This window comes from Poecilia latipinna, unplaced genomic scaffold (assembly GCF_001443285.1).
Source record: "Poecilia latipinna isolate Pla-1442-1.1 unplaced genomic scaffold, P_latipinna-1.0 Scaffold2192, whole genome shotgun sequence".
Lineage (NCBI taxonomy): Eukaryota > Metazoa > Chordata > Actinopteri > Cyprinodontiformes > Poeciliidae > Poecilia > Poecilia latipinna.
The window spans coordinates 91183-112407 of record NW_015114808.1 but is presented as its reverse complement, the minus strand read 5'-3'; the positions used below and the strand labels follow the sequence as shown (position 1 = coordinate 112407).

At 37.5% G+C, this 21225-nt stretch overlaps 2 protein-coding genes across 2 annotated transcripts in view; one reads left to right on the top strand and one right to left on the bottom strand.

Moving 5' to 3' along the window:
• Window positions 1-1661: 1661 nt before the first annotated feature.
• Window positions 1662-7802, bottom strand: ddx1 (DEAD (Asp-Glu-Ala-Asp) box helicase 1). Its single transcript, XM_015017805.1, has 26 exons — window positions 7699-7802; window positions 7527-7578; window positions 7347-7410; window positions 6922-6951; window positions 6696-6792; window positions 6547-6594; window positions 6340-6423; window positions 6169-6252; window positions 5989-6065; window positions 5812-5884; window positions 5640-5716; window positions 5421-5535; window positions 5173-5311; window positions 4980-5040; window positions 4724-4822; window positions 4466-4555; window positions 3934-4122; window positions 3793-3844; window positions 3543-3689; window positions 3371-3462; window positions 3218-3290; window positions 3047-3119; window positions 2781-2823; window positions 2603-2698; window positions 2303-2423; window positions 1662-2224 (listed from the first exon to the last, which is right to left on the bottom strand). The coding sequence occupies exons 1-26, from the start codon at window positions 7712-7714 to the stop codon at window positions 2094-2096; spliced, it is 2223 nt and encodes a 740-aa protein (XP_014873291.1). The 5' UTR covers window positions 7715-7802; the 3' UTR covers window positions 1662-2093.
• A 177-nt stretch (window positions 7803-7979) lies between these two features.
• nbas (NBAS subunit of NRZ tethering complex) overlaps window positions 7980-21225 on the top strand; it is an 84929-nt gene continuing 71683 nt past the window's right edge. The window contains exons 1-8 of the mRNA XM_015017804.1: window positions 7980-8119; window positions 8609-8660; window positions 9818-9854; window positions 12012-12089; window positions 12520-12567; window positions 13421-13464; window positions 17893-18026; window positions 20117-20250. Of these exons, the coding sequence (XP_014873290.1) occupies window positions 8027-8119; window positions 8609-8660; window positions 9818-9854; window positions 12012-12089; window positions 12520-12567; window positions 13421-13464; window positions 17893-18026; window positions 20117-20250 (620 nt within the window). The 5' untranslated portion in view covers window positions 7980-8026. The remainder of the gene's footprint in view (window positions 8120-8608; window positions 8661-9817; window positions 9855-12011; window positions 12090-12519; window positions 12568-13420; window positions 13465-17892; window positions 18027-20116; window positions 20251-21225) is intronic.

The following is a 21225-nucleotide window of genomic DNA, read 5'->3' as shown; positions in this document are numbered from 1 at the left end:
ATCCCTCGGATAAAAATAAGGAGCTGTTTTTTGATTTATTTTACTCATTTTTTATTTATTTAACCCATTTATTTATTTATTTAATTTTGGCGCAAATGGCTCTCCATAAGTAACATGTCCCGGATGACACAATTAGTTGTTGTTCACATGCAATGATTCACCACATGTGCTTTTGAGATGGTTTTGGATTTTCTCCTTCTCCCTGCTTTTTGGTTGTGCTCTGCATCCATGTGGCTTCCTTTTCAACGCCAGTAGGATTTGGGGTCACAGTTCAGGTGGTTTTAAACTTTTGAGATGCTAATCAGCTGTTCCTCAAAAAGTATAAGAGCAAAAACCCTTCCAGCTGCACAGCTTCCCAAACCAGAGGGAGTAATTATCAAAACATTCAAAGTGTCAACTAAAAACAATGATGAACAAAAGTCTACAAAAAAAGAAAATAAGAAAAACTACTCTAACCCACTTTAAAAATGAATGATCTTTTATAATTATGTTTAACATTATTAGTGTTAACATAATTATTAATGTTAATAAATGTTAACTACTTGTTTAATACATTTTGAATATTTAAAAAAATGCTATGTAATGTATTAAACTTTAAATAGCAATGTACTATCTCAACTGTACACTCTAGACTACTTCACACGTCCTCGTTTTAGGCAACATACTTGGATTTACAAAAAAATTGTTTTACCTCAGGAGCAGCGTTTTGGTGTCATTGTCTGCAGTTTTAAAATGTGTAATTTCAGACAAGCCGGACTTATGCTATTTTTTTGAAAGCTCAAAAAAATACAGTAAAAAACAGATCCATTCAGCTCTATTGGTAATAACTGCTTAAATTCCTCTTACGTGAACAGAAATCTGTAATTAAATGCAATTATGAGGTTAACTGTAAAGCCCTCATGAAAGAAGGAATCCAAGTTTCTGTCGGCCAAGAGCGCCACTTACAGCCCAAGCTTGGTATTGTAGCTTATTTCCCATAAAAAAATTTCTGAGTTGTCGGACTGATATCTGTGGAAAATAACTTAAAAGAATGAATGAATAAATAAATGAAACAAAAATAATACTGTTAATGCATTTTGCAATACATGAACCTCTTTTTTCAATACATAATTTGCTCGTCTTAAAACCCATCTATTTTACTTGGCTTTCCACACCCGTGGGATCTAGTTTTAAATTTTATGTTTTTAAACTGTTTTTAAATTACTTTTTTATTATGTTGTGTTTTTAAATTGTACAGCACTTTGTATCAACTATGGTTGTTTTAAAGCGCTTTATAAATAAAGTTGGTATGGTATGGTATGGTATAATTTGCTTTTAGGACTAAAAATGAATACATGTTCTGAAAAAAATAAAGTCACGCGATTACAGCTCAAGTGATTTTTAATCTGTAATTAGATTCTCACTTAATATTGACAGTTAATTTTCAACTGCTCGAAATGCTATTATGTGGAATAGCGCACAAACTTTCAACACTGACATGGGAAACTCTACTGAGCATATCCTGACTGCTATTATAGAAAAACATGACTGTATATAGGTGCATTAAAAAAACAAAAAAAAAACTTCATCACTGACATTATACAGAGGGTTGCAAAACCTGCAACAAAAGTGAAATTAGTATATCTGTGGGGTTTTAAAAAAAACAATATTTATTTAATACATAGTGTTAATCAAAGTTTATTGATGATTTAATAATAAACTTAAACAGATCAATTCAGCGCTATTTAAACAGTTTCATTTAACATAACTGGAAAGAAAAACCAGGCTCAACAGCCAACAACAATTTATTTCAGAAAAAAAAAAAAAAAGAAAATCGAAGTGATCAGGATTAACTTTAGTATTCCTGACCAACAGCAATCTTTTTCAGCTGTTCTTTCACTTGAACCACAAACTTTAGCGTATTTTAAAACAAAATCCTTCAAACTAGACTCAAAAACTAAACTTTTGAATTGGAAAATAAAATAAAAATTCAACCTTTTTGTTTTTTTTTTAACTGTAGCCCATTAAGCAGCACAAATCTTCATATTCAGACGTTTCAGGAAGCGAGTGTTTCAATTAATGGTAGGCGCCTGAAGCGTTATCATGCCATTTGTTTAGAAGGCCCTGAACAGCTGGTTTGGCATGTATCCTAAATGAAGAAAAGATGTTTGAGCTTCTCTCTCAAGGACGGCCAACTCCTGGACTGTCGGGGCCAGAACGTCCACGTGACCCGTATAGTTTCCGCCTGGGGAAAGATAATGGACTTGTTGGTGAGCCGGTACATATTTATCACTTCTATAAAGATGCAAATGGTGACAGATACCTCCAAGAGCTCTGCGCTGTCCATAAGTCACTTTTCCGTCAAACTCATCTACAGGCACTTTAATATCCGTGTCACACTGAGTGATGGTGCATTTCAGATGCTCCTCGATTTCAGACAGAAGCTGGGATAACAGGAAAGAGGAGAGAGATGCAGAGCAAATGAGACCCGTGCTAGAAGCACCTGCCAGAGTGACAAACGCATGATTGTAAACGTCACCTTAAAAACTCCTTCATCGAACAAGGCGAGCCTTTTCATACACCACTTTTACTTTGTTGCGTCGGACTGATTCGATTTGCTCACCTCTTTCTCGTTGTACCATATGGTGCACCCGCCGTCCTCCTTCAGTCGGGTGTTGTAGCAGCCTCTCCCTCGGTTCTGACAAACGTGGTACCACACCTACGGGGATGAAAGATGCAGCCGCGTGCATTAAAACAGAGGAGCTCAAACTGAACATTGGGATTCCTACCGCCTAGATTACCTTTTCTTTTTCCATAGCAACTAGGGAGATGGCAAGTCCCATTCTGCAAGTTAAAGAAAATATTATACATTCTCTGAATCAAATATGTATTTTACTGGAATATTTTGCATCAAACCAACAAAAAGTAGAGTGCAAAATAAAGCGGAATCATTTTTAACACATGAACCAAATGGATGTTCATATGTATTCATCCTCCTTTACCCTGAAACCCTCAATATAGTTCAAGAATCAATTGTCTTCAGAAGTCTGCTCTGTCCTGCGCTTACCTCTCTGCTCTACCAACTCTGCCGATACGATGGACATAGTTCTGCTTCTCGTCAGGCAGGGTGACATTAATCACTGTTGTTGAATTTGTGAAGGGAGAAACAGGACGTCGTGAGAACAGGTGGGCAGAAGCACCGATGTGAACAAAGCGGATGCAACGACAAAATGGGTACCATAAGGAACGCCGCTGACGTCGATTCCTCTGGCGGCCACGTCTGTGCAGATCAGCAGCTTCACATCTTTTCTCTATGAAGATGAGAGGACCTTAAAATGTCTACTGACTGGCAGAACCGCATCAGAAAGTCGTGTTCGTCTTTGGTTCTCACCTTGAAGCGATCCAAGTTATTCTTCCTCTCGTTCGGCTTTCGATCACCATGAAGGCAAACGCAGGAGAACTGGTGACCTTTGCTGTCTGGACCTGGAGAAAAAGGCATTCCAAATGTATGATTCAATAATGATATTTACAAATCGGTGCTGAATTTTAAAACATCTGCCCACCTCCTCCTTGCTGAATGAAGTATTGCTCCATGTTGTCGCAGTCGATCTTGGTGCGACAGAAGATTATAGCCTGGTCCATTTTGTGCTCTTTGATGGCCCTGACCGTGTACTCGCCCTTCAGCTTCTTGATAGCTTCAGACCACATTTCTAACCAAGAAGGTAAACAGAAATATCTGTAATGTTCACTGGAAGGAAAAAAAAATTGATGTTTTCCAATTAAGAATACGGTAAAACCTGGCATAGACTTTACCTGGCGTATTGGCTCCTGGTCGGGTGTTATCTTTGGCGTGGACTTCATCGGTCTAACCGAAGGAAAGCAGATCGGAATAAATACAAAAGCTTTCCTCGTCAGCCTGTACCACTGTGTCATGTAATCTCTTTTGTGTCTCACCCGGACGTGGTTCTTGCCGAGGCGCTCCCACTGCCGGTCGGCCTTCGGGTTGACCGGCACCACCACGTGGTGGACGGTTTCCGGGACAGAGTCCTCGCCTTTTAGGTCCACCCAAGTGGGAAAATGCATGATGCGTTCGGAGAGCTTCTTCACGTCGAAGGAATGCAGTGTGGCGGAGCACACGATGACCTGGGAAGAGCAAGTGGCACTGGTTTTTAAGATTCAGCAGAAACCTTTTTTTTTTTTTTCTTTTCCCCAGTAGAGTTCAAACTTGCTTTAAATCTGATGGAAAACACCTAAACTGAAAATATTAAAGCAATCTCTAAGCATCCTGCAAGTCTTGTAATTTCAGTATTTTCTTCACCGACTCTTAGAGCTAAAGATAAGTGAGAAAAATGTGGGTTTATCCCAACTAATATCATCATGGAAATATTCACCAATCGCATCACAAATTGCATCATTTGCATAACGTCATGCATCTCTACTTAGATTGCATTATGATTAGAATCCTTATCATCATCTTTAATGATACCTGCAGCCTCTTGCCATCAGAGGTGACCTGAGGGATTTGTTTATGGATTCTGCTGATGAAGTCTGTGTATCCGGCTGTTAGGAGACCATCCTGAAGACAAAGTGAACCCCGATACATGTTAAAATGTAATGAACCGTGTCATTATAATAAAAAAAAAAGAGAAAAAAAAAACTAAAGAAATTGAAAATGTCTTTCAGAAGAAGTGAGAACTTGATGTTTTTAAAGTGGATTGAAATTTTGCAGATGTGTTGCACATACACACTCATCCAGAACCAGGAAACGGACTTGGGACAGACTGAGTTTTCCGGTGGAAACAAGGTCATCCAGTCTTCCGGGTGTTCCCACCACTATGTCTACCTGATAACAGAATCAAACACACAGAAAGTTACAAAAAAACAAAAACAAACAAAAAAAAAAACAACAGAGAAAAAGAAACAAGAAAAGAATGAAAACTTATGTGTTTTAGTTTGTGCATTTCACATTTAAACCAATTAAGCCTATAGATACTACATACCCCCTGTTCCAGAACTGCTAGCTGCTCTTTAGCTGCAACACCCCCGATCACAAGAAGCTCCCTGTAATCACAGATGAGGAAACTTGGCAAATGCTGATTGGAGAAGATTAACACCAACACTCTGGCTCCACCTGCTGGCAATAATTTGAAATTACAAACACAGGCATGCAGTTTCCATCATTGTTTGCCAGACCTTAGCTTGGGATTTTCCACATTTTTCTTAAACTGCTTGACATTGTTGAAGGTTTGCTCTGCCAGCTCTTTGGATGGCTCAATGATCAGGGCTTTGGGTGCGTTTGATGAAGCCTTCACTTGAGTCACTTTGGCACTGCCTGCAGATTAAAAAAAAAAATGATCAAAAATGAATAAACAGTGGAACTTTTGAAAATTGGTGAAATGAATATGATTTCCATTTCAAAACTTGGAATGCTGTTCCTTTACCTGTTTGGGAAGATTTAATGGTGTGACTCTCCGGTGCCTGATCCAGAGCGACAAACCCACTTTTAGGGGGATGTTTGAAGTCTTCTCCTCCAAAGTTGAACTTCAGCTCAGCATTCTAGCAAGACAGAAACATGTAGGCTTGTATGGCACCACGGATACACGGCACTTCGTTTTTGATTTCTACTATTAAGTATTTCTATCTACTGAGCGTGGAGGTACCTTCAGGACGCATGAAGCGAAAAAGCCCTGGCTACTTAAATTTTGAGAGACGTCAAAAGCTGAACCCAGGTCGTTTCCTAGGAAAAAGAAGCAGCAAAATGTTACTAACCATCAACAGCTCAACGTGTTGCCTACATCTTTTATGATCCAAAAATGAATAATTATGATGCACCATTTTTAGAGAAGGAGATCTGCCCCTTGTCTAAATCCAGGTAGCACCCGATAGTGTCATGCATGGTAAACTCCTGCAAAGAGGGAAAAGAGATGACATGTAAAACAAGCAAACAAACCAAAAAAGAAATATTCACAATCTGATTATGTTTCATAACAACAGAGGAGTCATTTCCACCTCCCCGTAGCTGTCAAATTGCTTGTTGTTGGATTTCTTTCCGGTCCCACCAAAACCAAAGCCGTACTTGTCAGTTCCTGAGAAACGCAACAATTTACAATTCAGTTACTGCACAGCTGACAAGATTTTTTTTTTTTTTTTTTTGGTTTTCTTGTAGGCTGGAGATTTTTCAACGCATACCCAAATCCAGAGCAGCTTGACTGGTAGACCAACCCACCCGGCAGAGACCCTGGTCATGGCAGGTTACCTCATAGTAGTACTTCCCTATAATCCAATCGAATAAGTACTTTGAATGTAGGATTCTCTTATTCACAGTAGTTTGGTAAATAATTAAAAATCATGCTCACTGACCTTTTGTGACACCTTTAGTGGAGCGGCAGCCGTGCCACTCTTTGAACTCCCTGCTCTGGCAGCAGAGTCCGTCGGGGCCGATTGCTAAGCAGACCAGCAAAGAGAGACGTGTTGCAAATTACAAAGCTGCAGCTGTTTGAAGTGTTTGTCTTAAAAATCAGTTGGGCTGTCTTTTAATGCAGATGAGTTCTCTTAAACTTCTCTTACCGAAGGCTGGGCTACGATCATATGGATTCATCTGCCAGGTGTTGAAAACTAGGATGAAGCAAAGATTATGAGCAGGAAAAACAAATGCAAAATGACTTTAGTTAAGCTTTGGATTGAATAATTTTATCTGATAAATAAATGAATCTCACTTGCTCCCCCAGTTTTGACAGCAGCTCTGCCCTTCTTGCCCTCCTGCTGATCCTTCAGGGTTTCGTAGACAATCTGGATGACCGGGATACTAAAGGCCTGGTGATCAAAGGGGAATAAAGACTAATAGCACACTGAACTTGTTCTGCAAAGCTCAACCTGATGTATATGTTTGATGAAGAGCAAATGTTTAAAACTGGACTTCAAATGAAGCGTGGCTCTACTTACTCCTGTCTTCCCACTACCAGTTTCTGCTGCCTGTAATAAGAATGAATAAGAAATTTCAGAGTCTGTAACTTGTACTTTGTGCCGGCTTTTTGAAAGTGATATATTTACAGTGCCTTCCAAAAATATTCATGCCAAACTAAATTTTCAATAATTTTTAACATACAAGCTTAAGTTTTATAGAGACAGGCTTACACAAATAACCTTCTTGAGGTTCAAATTGTAGAATTACAACCCTAAAAAAAAATTACAACCAGTTCTAGTTACTATGTTGTGGTTTAATCATAGTCATATCTTGGAGTGGCTCAGTCAAAGTTCGCCTAGATCAAACCAAAAACATGAACTATCACAAATTATTTCAATAGTTAAGCAACAGTTCGAGCGGTGTAAATACTTTTTCAAGCCACTGTGCACAGGGGGAAGCTTACCATTAGAACATCTCCTCCACCAAGAATCAAGGGAATGGACTCTGCTTGGATATCTGTTGGCAGTCTATAATTAAGACAATGAAATAATCAGCATAAGCTTTTCAGATAAAATGAGGGAGGAACAAAAGAGCAAGGAATTACTGCTATGGATGATTTGGCAAACAGTGTAATATAACTCACAGCCAATCCATCTCCTCCACAGCCTGCGCGATTTCAGGCATAACACCCATTTCTGCGTTTGTAAAACACACATTTAATGTTTGAGAGCGAAGGTCTGGTTCTTAGTAATAACTAGCTGCTAAAATAGCTACTGAACAAGTAGAGGTTAATTAAATTAACAAGAAAAACTCACCAGAAAAGGCTGCCATTTTTGCTGCAACGAGTGCTACCCGAACGGATGTTACGTGTTCATAATGACCGGCTCGGTGCAACTAGTTTAAGAGAACGTCAAAACAGAACAATCACAATAGTTCCGCATTAACAGCAGTATGGTTTAAAAACTGCGTTAGCAAAAAATTTGTGTTCTTATATAAATATAAAATTATATTGTGCAAGGTGAAAGCAGGCACAAAAAAACACAACATTTTTAGGGAGGACCAATACTGTAAAATTGTGTGGTCTCACTGTATTTTGTCTCACTGTGCTTGCCGTAGGAGACATTTCTGACAGCTGTGGCAATCATGGCTGAAGACAACTTAATGGAAGGCGAAGAGGAAAACATTTTATACGATTTATTAGTCATTACGGAATGGCCACCGGAGACTGACACACAGGTTTGTCACCTCAGACATTTAGCTAGTGTTGTTAGGTTCGCCATGGTCTTTTTTTAAAGAATAATTGTTAATAAAGCACGATAAAGTGATCTGGACCCTGCCAGCAGCGCAAAGCCACGTAGTAGAAACACTGGACAAGTCCTACTCCAGTTATGCAGTTTTAATATTAATTAGGTTTATATGTGTATAATTCCTGCTCAATGAATGTAGTAAAGTTATTATATATGCAAAGAAATTGCACTTTTCTTACAGACTTTTAAGCTCACTGTTAGCAAAGTTCAAAAGAATCTGTTCAGTTCAATTCTGTTCAATTCAGTTCAGTTAAATAATAAAATATGTATACACATTTTAACATTAAACTTATAACAAAAATTCTTGTATGTTATGTGCCTACTTTTGTTTTTATTTACATCTTTATAACAGCAATTGTCCTGTGTAGCTTTAGTCCCACAAAGATAAATAACTGTTTATTTCTCCTATCATTTACAGTTACGAGGCATCAAGGAGTACAGCACGTCTGTAATTGCAAAAGCTGTAACAGGTGAGTTTCGCTTTATGTTTAAGTATGTTTAACGTCGACAAAAATAAGGTCCACGGCTTTCTATTAAAGCGGTGAACCTGTTAAAGGTTATTTGTGTATTGTTTGTTTGTATATTTCCACCTCCCTGTGAGCAAAGACTCCAGTTTTTAATAGATGACTTAGGTGTCCTACCTGAAGCACAACAACAACTTATGCATTCTCAAGGATTCATATCAAAGTCCAATAAAAGGCATAGGGTTGCACAATATTAGAACATCTTTCTTGAATGTTGAAATAATGACATTGGTTGCAAAAAGACAAAACAAAACAAATAAAAGTAATATTGCTCTTATGCTTTGGATAGAAGAATAGATCCAGATAATGAATAGTATATATCCACCAACTGGAAATTTGTATCAGGGTTGATACATCTGAACATTGCAGGGCATTGAACTGTAGTTTAAAATCCTTTGTCTTGAGGAAAGCTTTTTCATGTGCTAGAGTAAAATGCTGAATGATTAATGTGAGATTTTTCTGGCTGCTATATACTTCAGCTGTGAAATGCCTTTGTTGGTTGCTCTTCTTTTTTTTTCATATCTTCAACCCATGTGTGCTTTACTGACTTGTTTTGTATGGAGTTTAAATGCATCATCATCATCATCATCATCATTTAAATGCATTTATTGTCGTTTATTTTATAATATTGAGATTAACTTTAAAAAGAGCTATTCTGAAATCAAGGTAGAATACAGTCAATCCCATGATACAACATACATCAGTATTCGGTATTATATACTTCAGGCTTACATTTTAGTATGTTTGTTAAAAAAGACATTCATCCACCAAATGGCTTTTTATTGTTGAATTAATATATATATATTCAAAGCTTTAACAGAAATGTACAAAACTATCAAAATAAAATTGGAAAAAGCTTAATATACTGAAGTACGTTATCAAATGCTGGTTTCATACCACTATACGTACAATCTCAACATTGCATACAATGCAGACATTGCATGTAATGCCAAAGGAAATAAAAAAAAAAACTGCTAAATTAGGTTTCTGCAGGGCTGTTTGAAGTTGAAGTAAAAATATGACAAACTAATTCATTTACTAGGGCTGGGTGTATTTACTGAAATGTCCACTTTAGCTCACTAACTTTCATAAATCTTCCTCAGGACCGTTCCGATTGCTCCTTCACTATATGTGGTATAGGTAAGTTTGTCATTGAAACAATGAAACACTGTTGTTATTTTAACTGCATATTTGCTGGTCCTCCAGTAAAAAAAAAAAAAAAAATTATTATTGAATTAATATGTTTATTCAAAGCTTTAACAGGAATGTTAAAGCTTTCGTTGACATAAAAGCTTATGTCGACAAAACATAAGCTTTTGTCAATCAACACCATAAAAATGAAAAAAAAAAATAAATTGGAAAAAGCTTGAATAGATAAGTGTGGTTATCCATCTCATTAAAGGGGCATTATTATATAAAATTGACTTTTCTGAGTGTTGCTCTGATTTTTTTCATGCATGTTTGAGAAATCCTTTAATCTACTGTGGCAACATTAGAAATGTAGCATTTTAGAAGAATGAATATTTAATATCTGGATACGTCTTTGTCTTGTAAAGCATTCCCTCTTTCAGACTCAAAGCAGTCAGTATACATTAAACTTTGAGCTAGCTCCTTGGAGGCTTAAATTTATGTATATTTTATTAAATATAAATATCCAGTCTATTTGAGACATTCATATTTGTACTTCCGCCATTATTATCAGTGGAAATCAGGAAATGCTCACCAAAGCCACTCCTTTGGTCCTGCACACTGCCTGCTGGAATACATTGAAGCAGCCGTCAGTGTGTGAAGCAGTGAGCTTTGTAATGCTTTAGCCTCGAGGCCTTCTTATCCTCCCAGCAGGGGGCTAGCTAACACCATCAATAACTGTATTAAATATTTAACACCTCTTCAAGCTACATAAGTCTTTTTTTATTTTATGTGAAAGGTCCAGCGTTTTTATAATGTATAAACTTTCTACCTTACTTATTTTCTGTGCACAAGGTGAGAGATGATCAGCAGCCTAAAAGGTTGTCATGAAATGTGAGACCCAGAAATAAAAAGCAGTTGTATTAAAAAAATAAATCATTTTTATAATTGGATTGTTGCCAGAGTGACAATGCTAAAGTATTTAATTTTAGATTTAATTTCCACGTTTTTAATGAATTGTATTCAGTACTTTTTATATGACATTTCCTTTTGCTACTGAGCAGGAAGAAAATAATTACTTCTACACTCAGTTCAGTTAAGCCTTTACAGTCGTTTGCCTTTATGAGGGCTGATATTGCTACATCCACTACGTAAATTAGCATCTTTGACAGCTGAGTTAATAACCTTCATTCGTTGAAAGAAAAATACAACCAGGAGGAGAGAATTGGGATTGTGGGACTGTAATAATTTGCTGGCAGCATGTGTGTCTTCAGTGGTGGAGTCGCCATATCTTCAGACTTGGCTACCACTTTGAAATAAACCAATTTAATGATTTACTTCAAAGAGCATTAAAACATATGGGTTGCTTAAGCCAATCAAATTCAGTCACTTGGAGAAAGGAAAATATTTTATTTTCAAAAATAGCACATTTTCTTGGTAACTAGGTTGAATAGTTAAAATAAATTTTGTTGGATTTTGGTAATTTAATTTTTTTTTTTTTTACACATTTGGACAAAGAGCACATTCTGGTTATTAGTATCAAGGTAAACTGAGAATTTATACTCATTTTTTAATATTTAGCAAATAGAAATAGGTTTGGTAGTTCTAATTGATTAAACAAGAACGGTTTTGGCATGACTCAACTTCAGAAAGTGAAAAAAGAAGATATTTTTAATTTGGTAAACTTGTGGTTTAAGCTGGGGATGCTAGTTTTACTTGTTAATGTCCTTCTAATTAGACACCAGAGAAGGTGTTAGAGTGACTAGAATGAAGCTTACAATAATGGAACACTGCCCATCCCCCACCTGTTGCCAGCTGACTGCAGATGTGCAGTTCAAAGAAGATAGCATGAAAGAAGATAGCGCTGGCTGTCAGGAAATATTTCTAGTCTCCATAAAATAATTATTGTGTAAAAACTAAAGAGAACCAGACCATTAAATAAATATAATATGTTATATAACATAATAAGATGAAGTGAAAGCGCGACATTTTTCCTTATCATACCATGATAATTTCTAATAAACGAACAAAGATAAACTAATAAAGACTAATTGTTTTTGTGTTTAAACCTTTTTTGGGGAGTATCAAAAAAATCCAAGTATTGAAATAAAATTATAATTTTTTTTTAAATGATCAATTTGAAATTGATTTTTTTCCCCCCTTTCTCAGCCCCTCCAGCTCATCTCTGCCTCTTGGTCTCGTTCGACTGGCAAACAAGCAAATCAACTGGCAGCTGGTTCTTTCAAGGTACAACAGGAACATACAGTCACTGTCTTGCATGCTTTCTTTTTTTTTTTTTTTTTCTTTGGTCCTCAATATGTAACTCATCTGTGGTCAGCTAATAATTTGTCTTCATCACAAATAACAATAAAAAGACCTGTATTCAAATGGTAATTGTTAACTGAACCAAACCACAAAGCAATGTTTCTGGATATGACCTGATCTGGATGTTTATTCATTTTAAGTCACTCAACCTGGCTTTTTATTCCCATCTTCACATTGTTCTTTCCAGAAAAACACACAAAACGTGTCTGTTTTTTTTTTTCCCGCTTGCAATTTCATGTGTAGCAATAAAATGACAAGTGTTTACCCCTTTCCATTAACTTCACTGTCCTTCTGCTCTCTCTCATTTCTTTTGCTCCTTCATTCCTGACCGCTCTTCTGTTTTACTCCACAGTAATGGCAAACTATTGGCGGTTGTTCAAGATCAGTGTGTGGAAATTAGGTAATTACAAAACTCTATCTCCTCTTTTAAAGCCCTGTGCGAGAGCGATAGAGCCTTTTTAATTAACGAGGTGATTTATCACATTTTTCTTAGAAAGACTTCCAGGTTCAACTTGCACCTGAGAAAGAAGAACCGTTTTGTTGAAGCATGTACAGTCAGTAGCGATGTAATGACTCGGTGGAGAGAATTCGAGTTAATTTAGCACACCTTTAACTGCTGCTGTTCAGTTCTTTTGAAACAATTAAGCAACGCTTCCTCAAACTGGTACGTCTAAATGGTAGAAGAAGCAATCAGTGGATATACTCCTGAGAATATTTGTGGTGGTTATTTCCAGGTATATCCAGTTTTTAATTTTACACTAAGAATATCAAAACCATACTGTACGGTTGTAATGTAATGATTAAACTAAGCTGGTTTGCCTGAAAAAAAAAAAAGAAAAAACAGTTTGAAAAGTCACACTTGCAAAACCTGCATATATTTTAAACTGTTTTCCTGAATGTCAAAGGTGGTTCATTTTTTCCCCCATACTTAAGGAGCTTCACCTGATAATGAGTTCTGTAAGTCACCTGTGCAGGATGTATAAATGGAAAACACAGAGTCACAGTTTGGCTAACAGAGATGCAGTAGTGTCTTTATTTTTAAGTAACATATTTGTCATATTTGTAAAATAAACAATGAACCTGATGTTGTGGATCAGCAATCTGTTTTTATTTTTTGTTTCACATCTGTAATCCACTGGGCTAATTTGGGGTCATTGGCTTCCCGACCCTGGTAAAGTCTTTGCATGCCCGTGTTATTCAGAGTGAACTCACCTTCTTCACAGTTTTTGCTTACGTATGCATTTTCTCCTCAGATCTGCGAGAGATGACTTTGGCTCTGTCATTGGAAAATGCCAGGGTAAGTTCTGCTTGTTTTGTGGTCTTAGTTTATGTTAATTGAACACTAAATCCTCATAACACAGTAAACACCTCTTCGGTTTGCAAAGAACTGAGGTCTGTACGGTTCATATGTTTCTACTTTGTGTTGCTGTAGCTTTAAATTCAGTGCTTGTGAATAAATTGCCACAGAAATGACACCAAGGAATTGCATATCAGCAAGCAGCAGTGACCCAGATCCAATCAGATTAGGAGCATTTAAGTTATTAGCCTTTTGTTGACCTCAGCAAGCTCTTGAATGCATATTACTTGCATGAATTACAGCACTACTGCCTAATAGCAGTAAATCACCCTCACTTTTCCAGCCCAGGATCTTGGTACAAAATAAAGAAAAAAATACAGGAGATTTTCAGAATATATTACTAAGTTTCAGATTAATAATTAAAACAATAATTTAGTGCAAATGATTTGCTATTAGTTCTGATGAAAAAAGTAATCATAATTTATTTTTACTCAGAAAGGAAATAACAAAAATGTAGATTCTTTGTTAAACTACCCAAATCATAAATTGTTTTATGTTGAATTTCTTCTTAATAATTGCTGTATTTAAAAAAAAAAAAAAAAAAAAAAAACATCCCAAAGAGAAATGTTGATCAAGGCCACTTCGAAAGCTTTCCTAACATTGAGCCAACTTAGTGTGTGAATATTGATATTAGGAGTTAAGAATTGCCTATTTGTCCATTCTTGTCTGATTTGAGTCTGCTTTAAGAAAAATAACTATCAAAACAAAGTGAGTGACTGGACTAGACTGATGAACAACAGCCAAGATAATCACTTCTACTATTTAAATTGCTATCCATTAACAACATAGCGAGATTAATACGAATCGAGTAGCAGGGGGATCTAAAACATTTCTGCTGTATTGCGTCTAATGTTTCATAGATATAAACATCGCCCAGCGCTACTTGTCTGGAATACTGCTGGATTTGAATATTATACAAAACTGGGTCATATTTTCTCTTTTAGAGTGCAAGGATTACAGTCAGAGTTTCTGCCGCAGATACTTTAGAGCATTGAAGTACATCTTATTCCCTGGTGGACAAAACAACTTTGAGTGCACCCAACTTGATTTCTTCCATAATTGTAATTGATTTAGCATATCTATCGTTATGAAGGCAAATTGTTTTCGAGTGTCTAAGCAGTCCCACCACCTGGGTTTTGTTAGTAAATATATTGTTCTTTTGTTTTTCTTTAATGAAATATAAATCTGTACAGAATAAAGTAACTGCTCATGTCACACTATTGCATCCCAGCCTTGCATGTGAAACAAAATGCTGCCACATTTGGACACGTTAAAAGATGCAACAACATACTAGGATAACATATTTGATTTTGTTGAGCATTACAATATAATCCACCTTTTCCTCTCTCTCCTTTTTCTGTCATCCCCATGCTCATAGCACTCTGCATGAACTTCAGTGTCTTTGCCCCTGAATCCTAAGTGGGCATTGATTTAATATGTTGCGTCGCTCTAGGCATGAATTTTTGGAACCTAAAGATGCCAAGTATATGGAATAACTCCACTTTCTATTAAATTAACATAAATGCAACTCAGATGTTGCACCAATAACTTTATAATGTTAATTCATCTTCTGCTGCATTATGCAGTTGTCAGTGTTGAAAATCCCCTCATCCCAGCGTGCCAAGAGCTTGGAGTGTTTGACATGGGATGCGACCTGGCCTTATTTTCTGAATAATTCAGCTAATAATTATTTTGCCACTCGGGGCAGCTGACAGACAGTGTATCAACCATTGAGCTCACATCCTCATATGGTAACAGATCGTGAAGTACTCCAAAAAGTAAAATGATGACATCACTGTGAAAAGTAATGAACCTATACTTGTGTTAATGTTCAGAGTTCTTCAGTCTGTCTTTCCAATCCATATGCATTATCTGTTGGAAGAGCCTCATAAATGATTCATATGTTTTGTGTATGTTACAAGTAGACATTTCACACAATTCTCTATTGTGTGGATAGGTTTCTTTTTTGGACCTGTATAAGAACAAAACCACATATGTGCCAAGACAAGAAACCTTATGACAGCAGCTCTTAGGCTCTATTACATAAAAGTCCACAGAGAATACATTTATAAACTTGTAACAAAGTTATTTATTTTACTTATTTTGAACATAACAGTAGTATAAAATCACGTACAAGTAAGAGGAAGGCAAAATACACATTGTTTTTGTACCACAGTAATCTTAACGTGCTCGAAAAGGAGTAAGAAGAAGTAAAAAACTTATGAACTTCTGCCCCATAAACTCTTGCAATATTTTCAGATGGACCCTCATCAATAAATCTAATCAAAAATAAAAATAAACAGGTTAATTAATTTTATCTGGGTTTACATATGTCTAAGTATATATACCCACACAATCAAAGATGATAAAGAAGCTGATTAGTCAATTTGTCCGTGCAGGTTCCCTCTCCTCCCCCCTTAATAAATAATTTATTTAGGTTACCTTTGCCTCATATTAAAATTAGTTGGAGCTGAAACATTTAAGTGTTGCATAAAACCTCTATTAAATACTCTTTCACAGCACCTATGCAAAGCAGGTAGAGGTAAAAGATGCAGAGTGAAACCTGCTGTGTGGGTCCAGCATCACCTCCACTTCTTTTCTTATTCTGTCATTTTCTTTAGCTTTATTTTTGTCATCCCTCCCTTCCCCTCGGTCCTCCGTTCTGCTCTGGCGAGCCGTCATTGTGATCCGTTGTTCCTAATGGTTCATAGTGTGGATAACAGTAGCCCCTGGGCGCGTGTAAACCCTTCCCTCCCTCCCTCTTTTTTTTTTCTTTTTTCCTTTCCTCTCCATTTCATCTCTCTTTTCCATTTTTTTTCATACTTCATTTCACTTCACGGAGATTTGTTCTAATGGATTTCACTGTGATCCTGCTTTTAATGGCGTTTTCTCTTAATGGATGAGCATGAACGTGTGTGTGAGCGCGCATATGTTCTCGTGTCCGCTCATTGCATCCACACCTATGTATCCCCCCCCCCCCCACACACCCCTACGCTTCCCCCCTCTCCCGTCTGCCTCTGTTACAGTAGAGTTGTCTCAAAACCTCTGTGCATAATTCATAAGTGTTGAGCTCTGATAAATGCATCTGCAAGGCTTCAGATAGAAGGCTACTATTGGGTCATTGGGTGTAATTCTTCTGCCTCCACTTTCGCTTGGAGGGGTCGGGGTGGGGGGCAGGGGGGCAAATTGAAGACACAGTAGCATCTAATTTTCTTGCTCTCTCAAAAAAACATGCATAGGGAAATGGAGCCCACTGTGTTGCTGTCCACAGTTCATAATGGTACGGTAGATAAGATGGCAAGTTTGTGAGGGATGATGTAATAAAGAAGAGATTTAAACATAAAGATGCAAAAGAACAAGAGGAGGACAGAGCTTTATAGCCTGCCTGTAATCTCACTATCTGCAGTCTGATAAGTTTCTGCCTCCTAATGTGCTCCTCATCCGATGGCCCTAAAATGTGAGCAGTCGTTGTGTTTTTAATCTTTGTGTCTCATTCATTGTCTCATCCCCGGCTTCTCCTGTCCTCTCTTTATCTGCCTCGCCTCCCACTTCTTCTCTTTTGTTCTTCATTTAAAATTCCAGTCATACAATATCCATCGCCCCCGTTCGTTAGCGCTATTGCCCACCAGGGGTTGCAGCAGCATTTCACGGCCAAGAATTTCAGTCCAATAGATGCCGGGAGCTCCGTTATGGGATATCAACCACAGAGAAACATAACTTGCCTTTTCGGAACGACGCGGATTGGACACGTCGCTGTTGCCACAATAAAAGAAGACCAGCTTGGTTTATGCAGGTCTCACTTTATTTAACCCGCCTCCCCTCTCGCCCCCCCAATTAAGCATTCAAAACAGGTCCTGTGCCTGGGGCCTGCCAGCCCCACCTGGTTCCTCTGTCAAAAGGAAGGATGACAGCGGAGCCTTGAGCACATGCCAGCAGGCACGGATGTGCTTCATCATTGCGATATGGTTACCCTCGCAGCTCTGCTGAGCCAGCACATTCCTAAAACAGTAGCCTATACTTCAGTAAAAGCTGAATTTATGATGCCTGTTCTCCTCCCACCTTTTTTTTAATTTTCCTATCCCCAAGCTTGTTCACTTTCTCTCTCCTTGCTTTAATCTTGAAAGCATACAAGTGTTTCCCCTTTTAAAACACAATCGCTGAGCTGTTATTTTTGTTGTTTATTATAGATAAATTGGTCTTGGAATTTTAGAAGCATTGATTTATCACCCGTCTGTAATCATTAGCACCATACATTATAGAAGATATAATCTAGAATGCTGTCTCATCTGACTTGATTTGAAAGCTTTTAATTCTTGAAATTTGATCACTTTGGGATTAATTATTCATTTCTTACCATTTTTCCCACAGTGCCAAAGGATCCCAACCCTCAGTGGCGAAAGGTGGCGTGGAGTTACGACTGCACTCTGTTGGCATATGCGGACAGCACAGGCACCGTTCGCCTTTTTGACCTCATTGGCAGCGAACTTTTTGTCATCCCTCCGGTAATCATGCTTATCCAAGCTGTTTGACATCTTCTGACAATCACTTTTATGCTCCCTGTGTTGTATTTTTCCTTTTTTTTACTATGAAAAAAAAAAATAAAAAAATTCCATTGATTTTCAGCCTACAAAATCATCAAAAAGCAACATACTTTTATATACTTTTACTTTTATTATTTTAGGTCAAGAACCTACATTAATGCAATGTATTTTTTTTTTATTAGTTTCTGGAAAAAATTATTTAAACACTTAAATACAAATATTTTGTTACTTATTCTAAAAAAGGTCTTTTGAGTAAAAACATTGACACCCTCTTAATGGCCAATGTGTCCTGCTTTGGTTGAAATAATTTATGTGAAATGGTTCTAATAACCTCATATCAATCCTTATCATCAGACTGAAAAAAGCTTCAACCACTTTTCACTTTCAGCTGTGAGTTCTTTGAATTAGTTTTTTATGTATGAACTTTTCACTTCTTTATGCTCAGAAGCTGTAATCGTGTGCTCAGCTGATGCGACACGCCTATGTGTAATTTTAGCCAGGTTGGTTTAGGTGGGCAAAAATGTGGACGAGTCTCGGATAATGCATTACCACATTTTGCAGGAGTCTTTCTCGGTGTAAAGTTTATCGATATTACTTGAAAGCTATGCTAAAAAAATCTACTAAATGTCCAGATATGTTAGGAAAATGAAGGGTGTTTTAAGGTGGGATTTAAATTTTACCTGACATTTCCTGACATTATGGTTTGATGCAAAAATGTTAAAATGTTTACCGATTCCTCATTAACGTCTAATATCTGTACATGTGATATGTTATTGAATAGAAAAAGTTCTTAAGTCCTCAAAGAAAAACACAAACCAGCATATTATTACTCAACAGTTATTTTTGCAAATTCAATCAGAGATAATGGAGAAAAAAAACACCATATGGTGATATGGTTCTTTCAGAGAAACTGGCTAAAATCAGAATCCGGAAAGTGGACACTTTTGAAAAATCGTGTATCAGAATTGTCCTAAACTACAGTCAGTGCAGCTCTGCTTGTAAGAGTACAGTAAGATGGTTATGAGGATTCAGACATCCATAATCCTCCTGAGACAAGTCAGGCGAGACTTCGACTCCTGCTCTGTGAAACACTTTGAGCTGCCTGTCACGTCTTGAAGTACATGTTTGCTTGTCAGACACCCTCTGCACTCCTTTAGTCTGTCATGGGGGCTTTTTAGTTCATTGTCTGTTGCTCCTTCTTCCTCTTCTCCTCCGTCTCTGCTCTTACTGTTCAACTCCTCCTTTTAATCCCATCTTCATCAGCTCCCACCTTTAAATTTTTCACAGCTTACTCTCCGAGTCTTCTCCTCATGTTCTCTGCTGTCACATTTCTCTCATCCGTGCATGTCTGTGTCAGTGCCTCTCCCCCATGCTCCCATCAAGTCCATCTTCCATCCCTGCCTCATTTAATGTCCTCTGTGTGCAATATATTATTATTCCTGCATTTCTGTCCATCATTCCCTCCACTGCTCTGATGGCGCTGGCAGACGGCGAGTGCAGACTCTCGTCCTTCTCCCCAGCCACACTTACCTTTGAAAGTCTCTGATCCTCGCTCCTTTAGTGCACTGCAGCTTTGTTGTGTGCCGACAGTGAGTGCGCTCGCACACTTACATCAGCTCCCCTCAGCTCGGCTTCGCTCTTCCTCCTGTTTGTCACTGTTAAGTGCACATACCACTGACTTGCTGCTATTTCAGGGTGGGGGGGGTGATGATAAAAAAGTCAATTTGACAGAACGTGTGCATGTGCAGGAAAAAAAAAAAAATCATGTGCACGTCTGTTCTCCTTCCCCCTCATCTCCCTGGCTTTCTGTCACTTTAACTTTGCCGCTTATCTTCTGTTTGCCTGGCTCGCCTGTCTCATCATTACTTTCTTCATCTTTAGACTGTCTACTTTATGCTCATTCCTTGCATGTCACATCTGTTTAGTTAAAAACACTTGGTGGGTGGCAAAGTGATAATTGTTTTTACTCCCTTTTTTATTTTTTTAATTGAATAGAAGTTGCACCACTTATTTTTAACGCCACCTCTCCGACTTACTGTTTTCTGATCCAGGTGGTGAGTTTTCCTGGAGATTTCAGCTGTGCAGTCGCAGGACTGATCTTCTTGGAGTACACAGCAAGTGCTCAGTGGTCAGCAGAGCTTCTTGTGATCACATACAGTGGTGGACTCAAGAGCTACCTTGTAAGGTGAGAGGCACAAATGCTTCATTAATTCGCCACCCTTCAATTGCGTTATTGTCTTCTAATATAAAAGCAGACATTTATTCAAAAATTTCCATGACAATGCTGCATGTTTGGTATATCTTATTAACTATTCTTATCTCAATTTTTAACAATTTTTATGGTTCTTTTTTTATCTTGTGTGCTTTTAACATTTAAGGATTCTTAAATATATTCTTATAGTGATATTTAAAATTTGTTTCTGTTGCTTTTATGTTAATTAATCCATAATATAAAGCAGTTCACTTGGGAATAAAAGCTCTAAGCAGCCAAGGAATCTTTACTATCCTCAGAAATCTGCATTAGTGGGTGTTTATTATACCTGATAATATGCAAAGGACATGTTCATTTCTGCATCTGTCTTTGCCATCCCTCCTTCCTCCCTCAATGAGTCACTGCAGGCTTGAATAAGAGAGTGTGACAACTTACTCATATTGACCATGACACTGTTTATTAAGCTTACAAGCTTGATAATCTGTTAGTAGGTGCGACTACATTCCCCCCTTACCACCTTCAACAGTGGCACACTTTACAGTTCACACAGCGACCTCGCGTTTCATGGAATGTTAACAGCGAATTCTCGTGAACAAGCTAAACTCATGTTATTGGTCTGATGGGGTCGTTTCACAGCAAACGGTAAACCGCAGTTAATTAATTAATTCAGTTAACAGGTTCTGTTAGCAAAAGTAAAATAAAGAGAAGCTGCCTCTGTTTTACGGGAAAATTACTGATGCATTTCATGGTTTGCTTTTAAAAATGAGTAGCTTATCTTGTGTAGTAGAGTCTAGTCATAACTGCATAACTTGGCAAGTATGGAGTTTAATTTTTTTTTTTATATATTCCACATTTAGAGTATTAAAAAAAATAAATTTTTGTGAAGTTTCTGAAAGGACTCTGGCATCCTTAATTTGACAGCATTTTTTGACCCTGAGATACTTTTAC

Coding starts and splice junctions, on each gene's coding strand:
- ddx1 (XM_015017805.1), bottom strand. Junction 6,253..6,339: donor CACTAAAGGTGTCACAAAAG/GTCAGTGAGCAT, acceptor ATTGGATTATAG/GGAAGTACTACTATGAGGTA. Junction 5,536..5,639: donor TCGCTTCATGCGTCCTGAAG/GTACCTCCACGC, acceptor CTGTCTTGCTAG/AATGCTGAGCTGAAGTTCAA.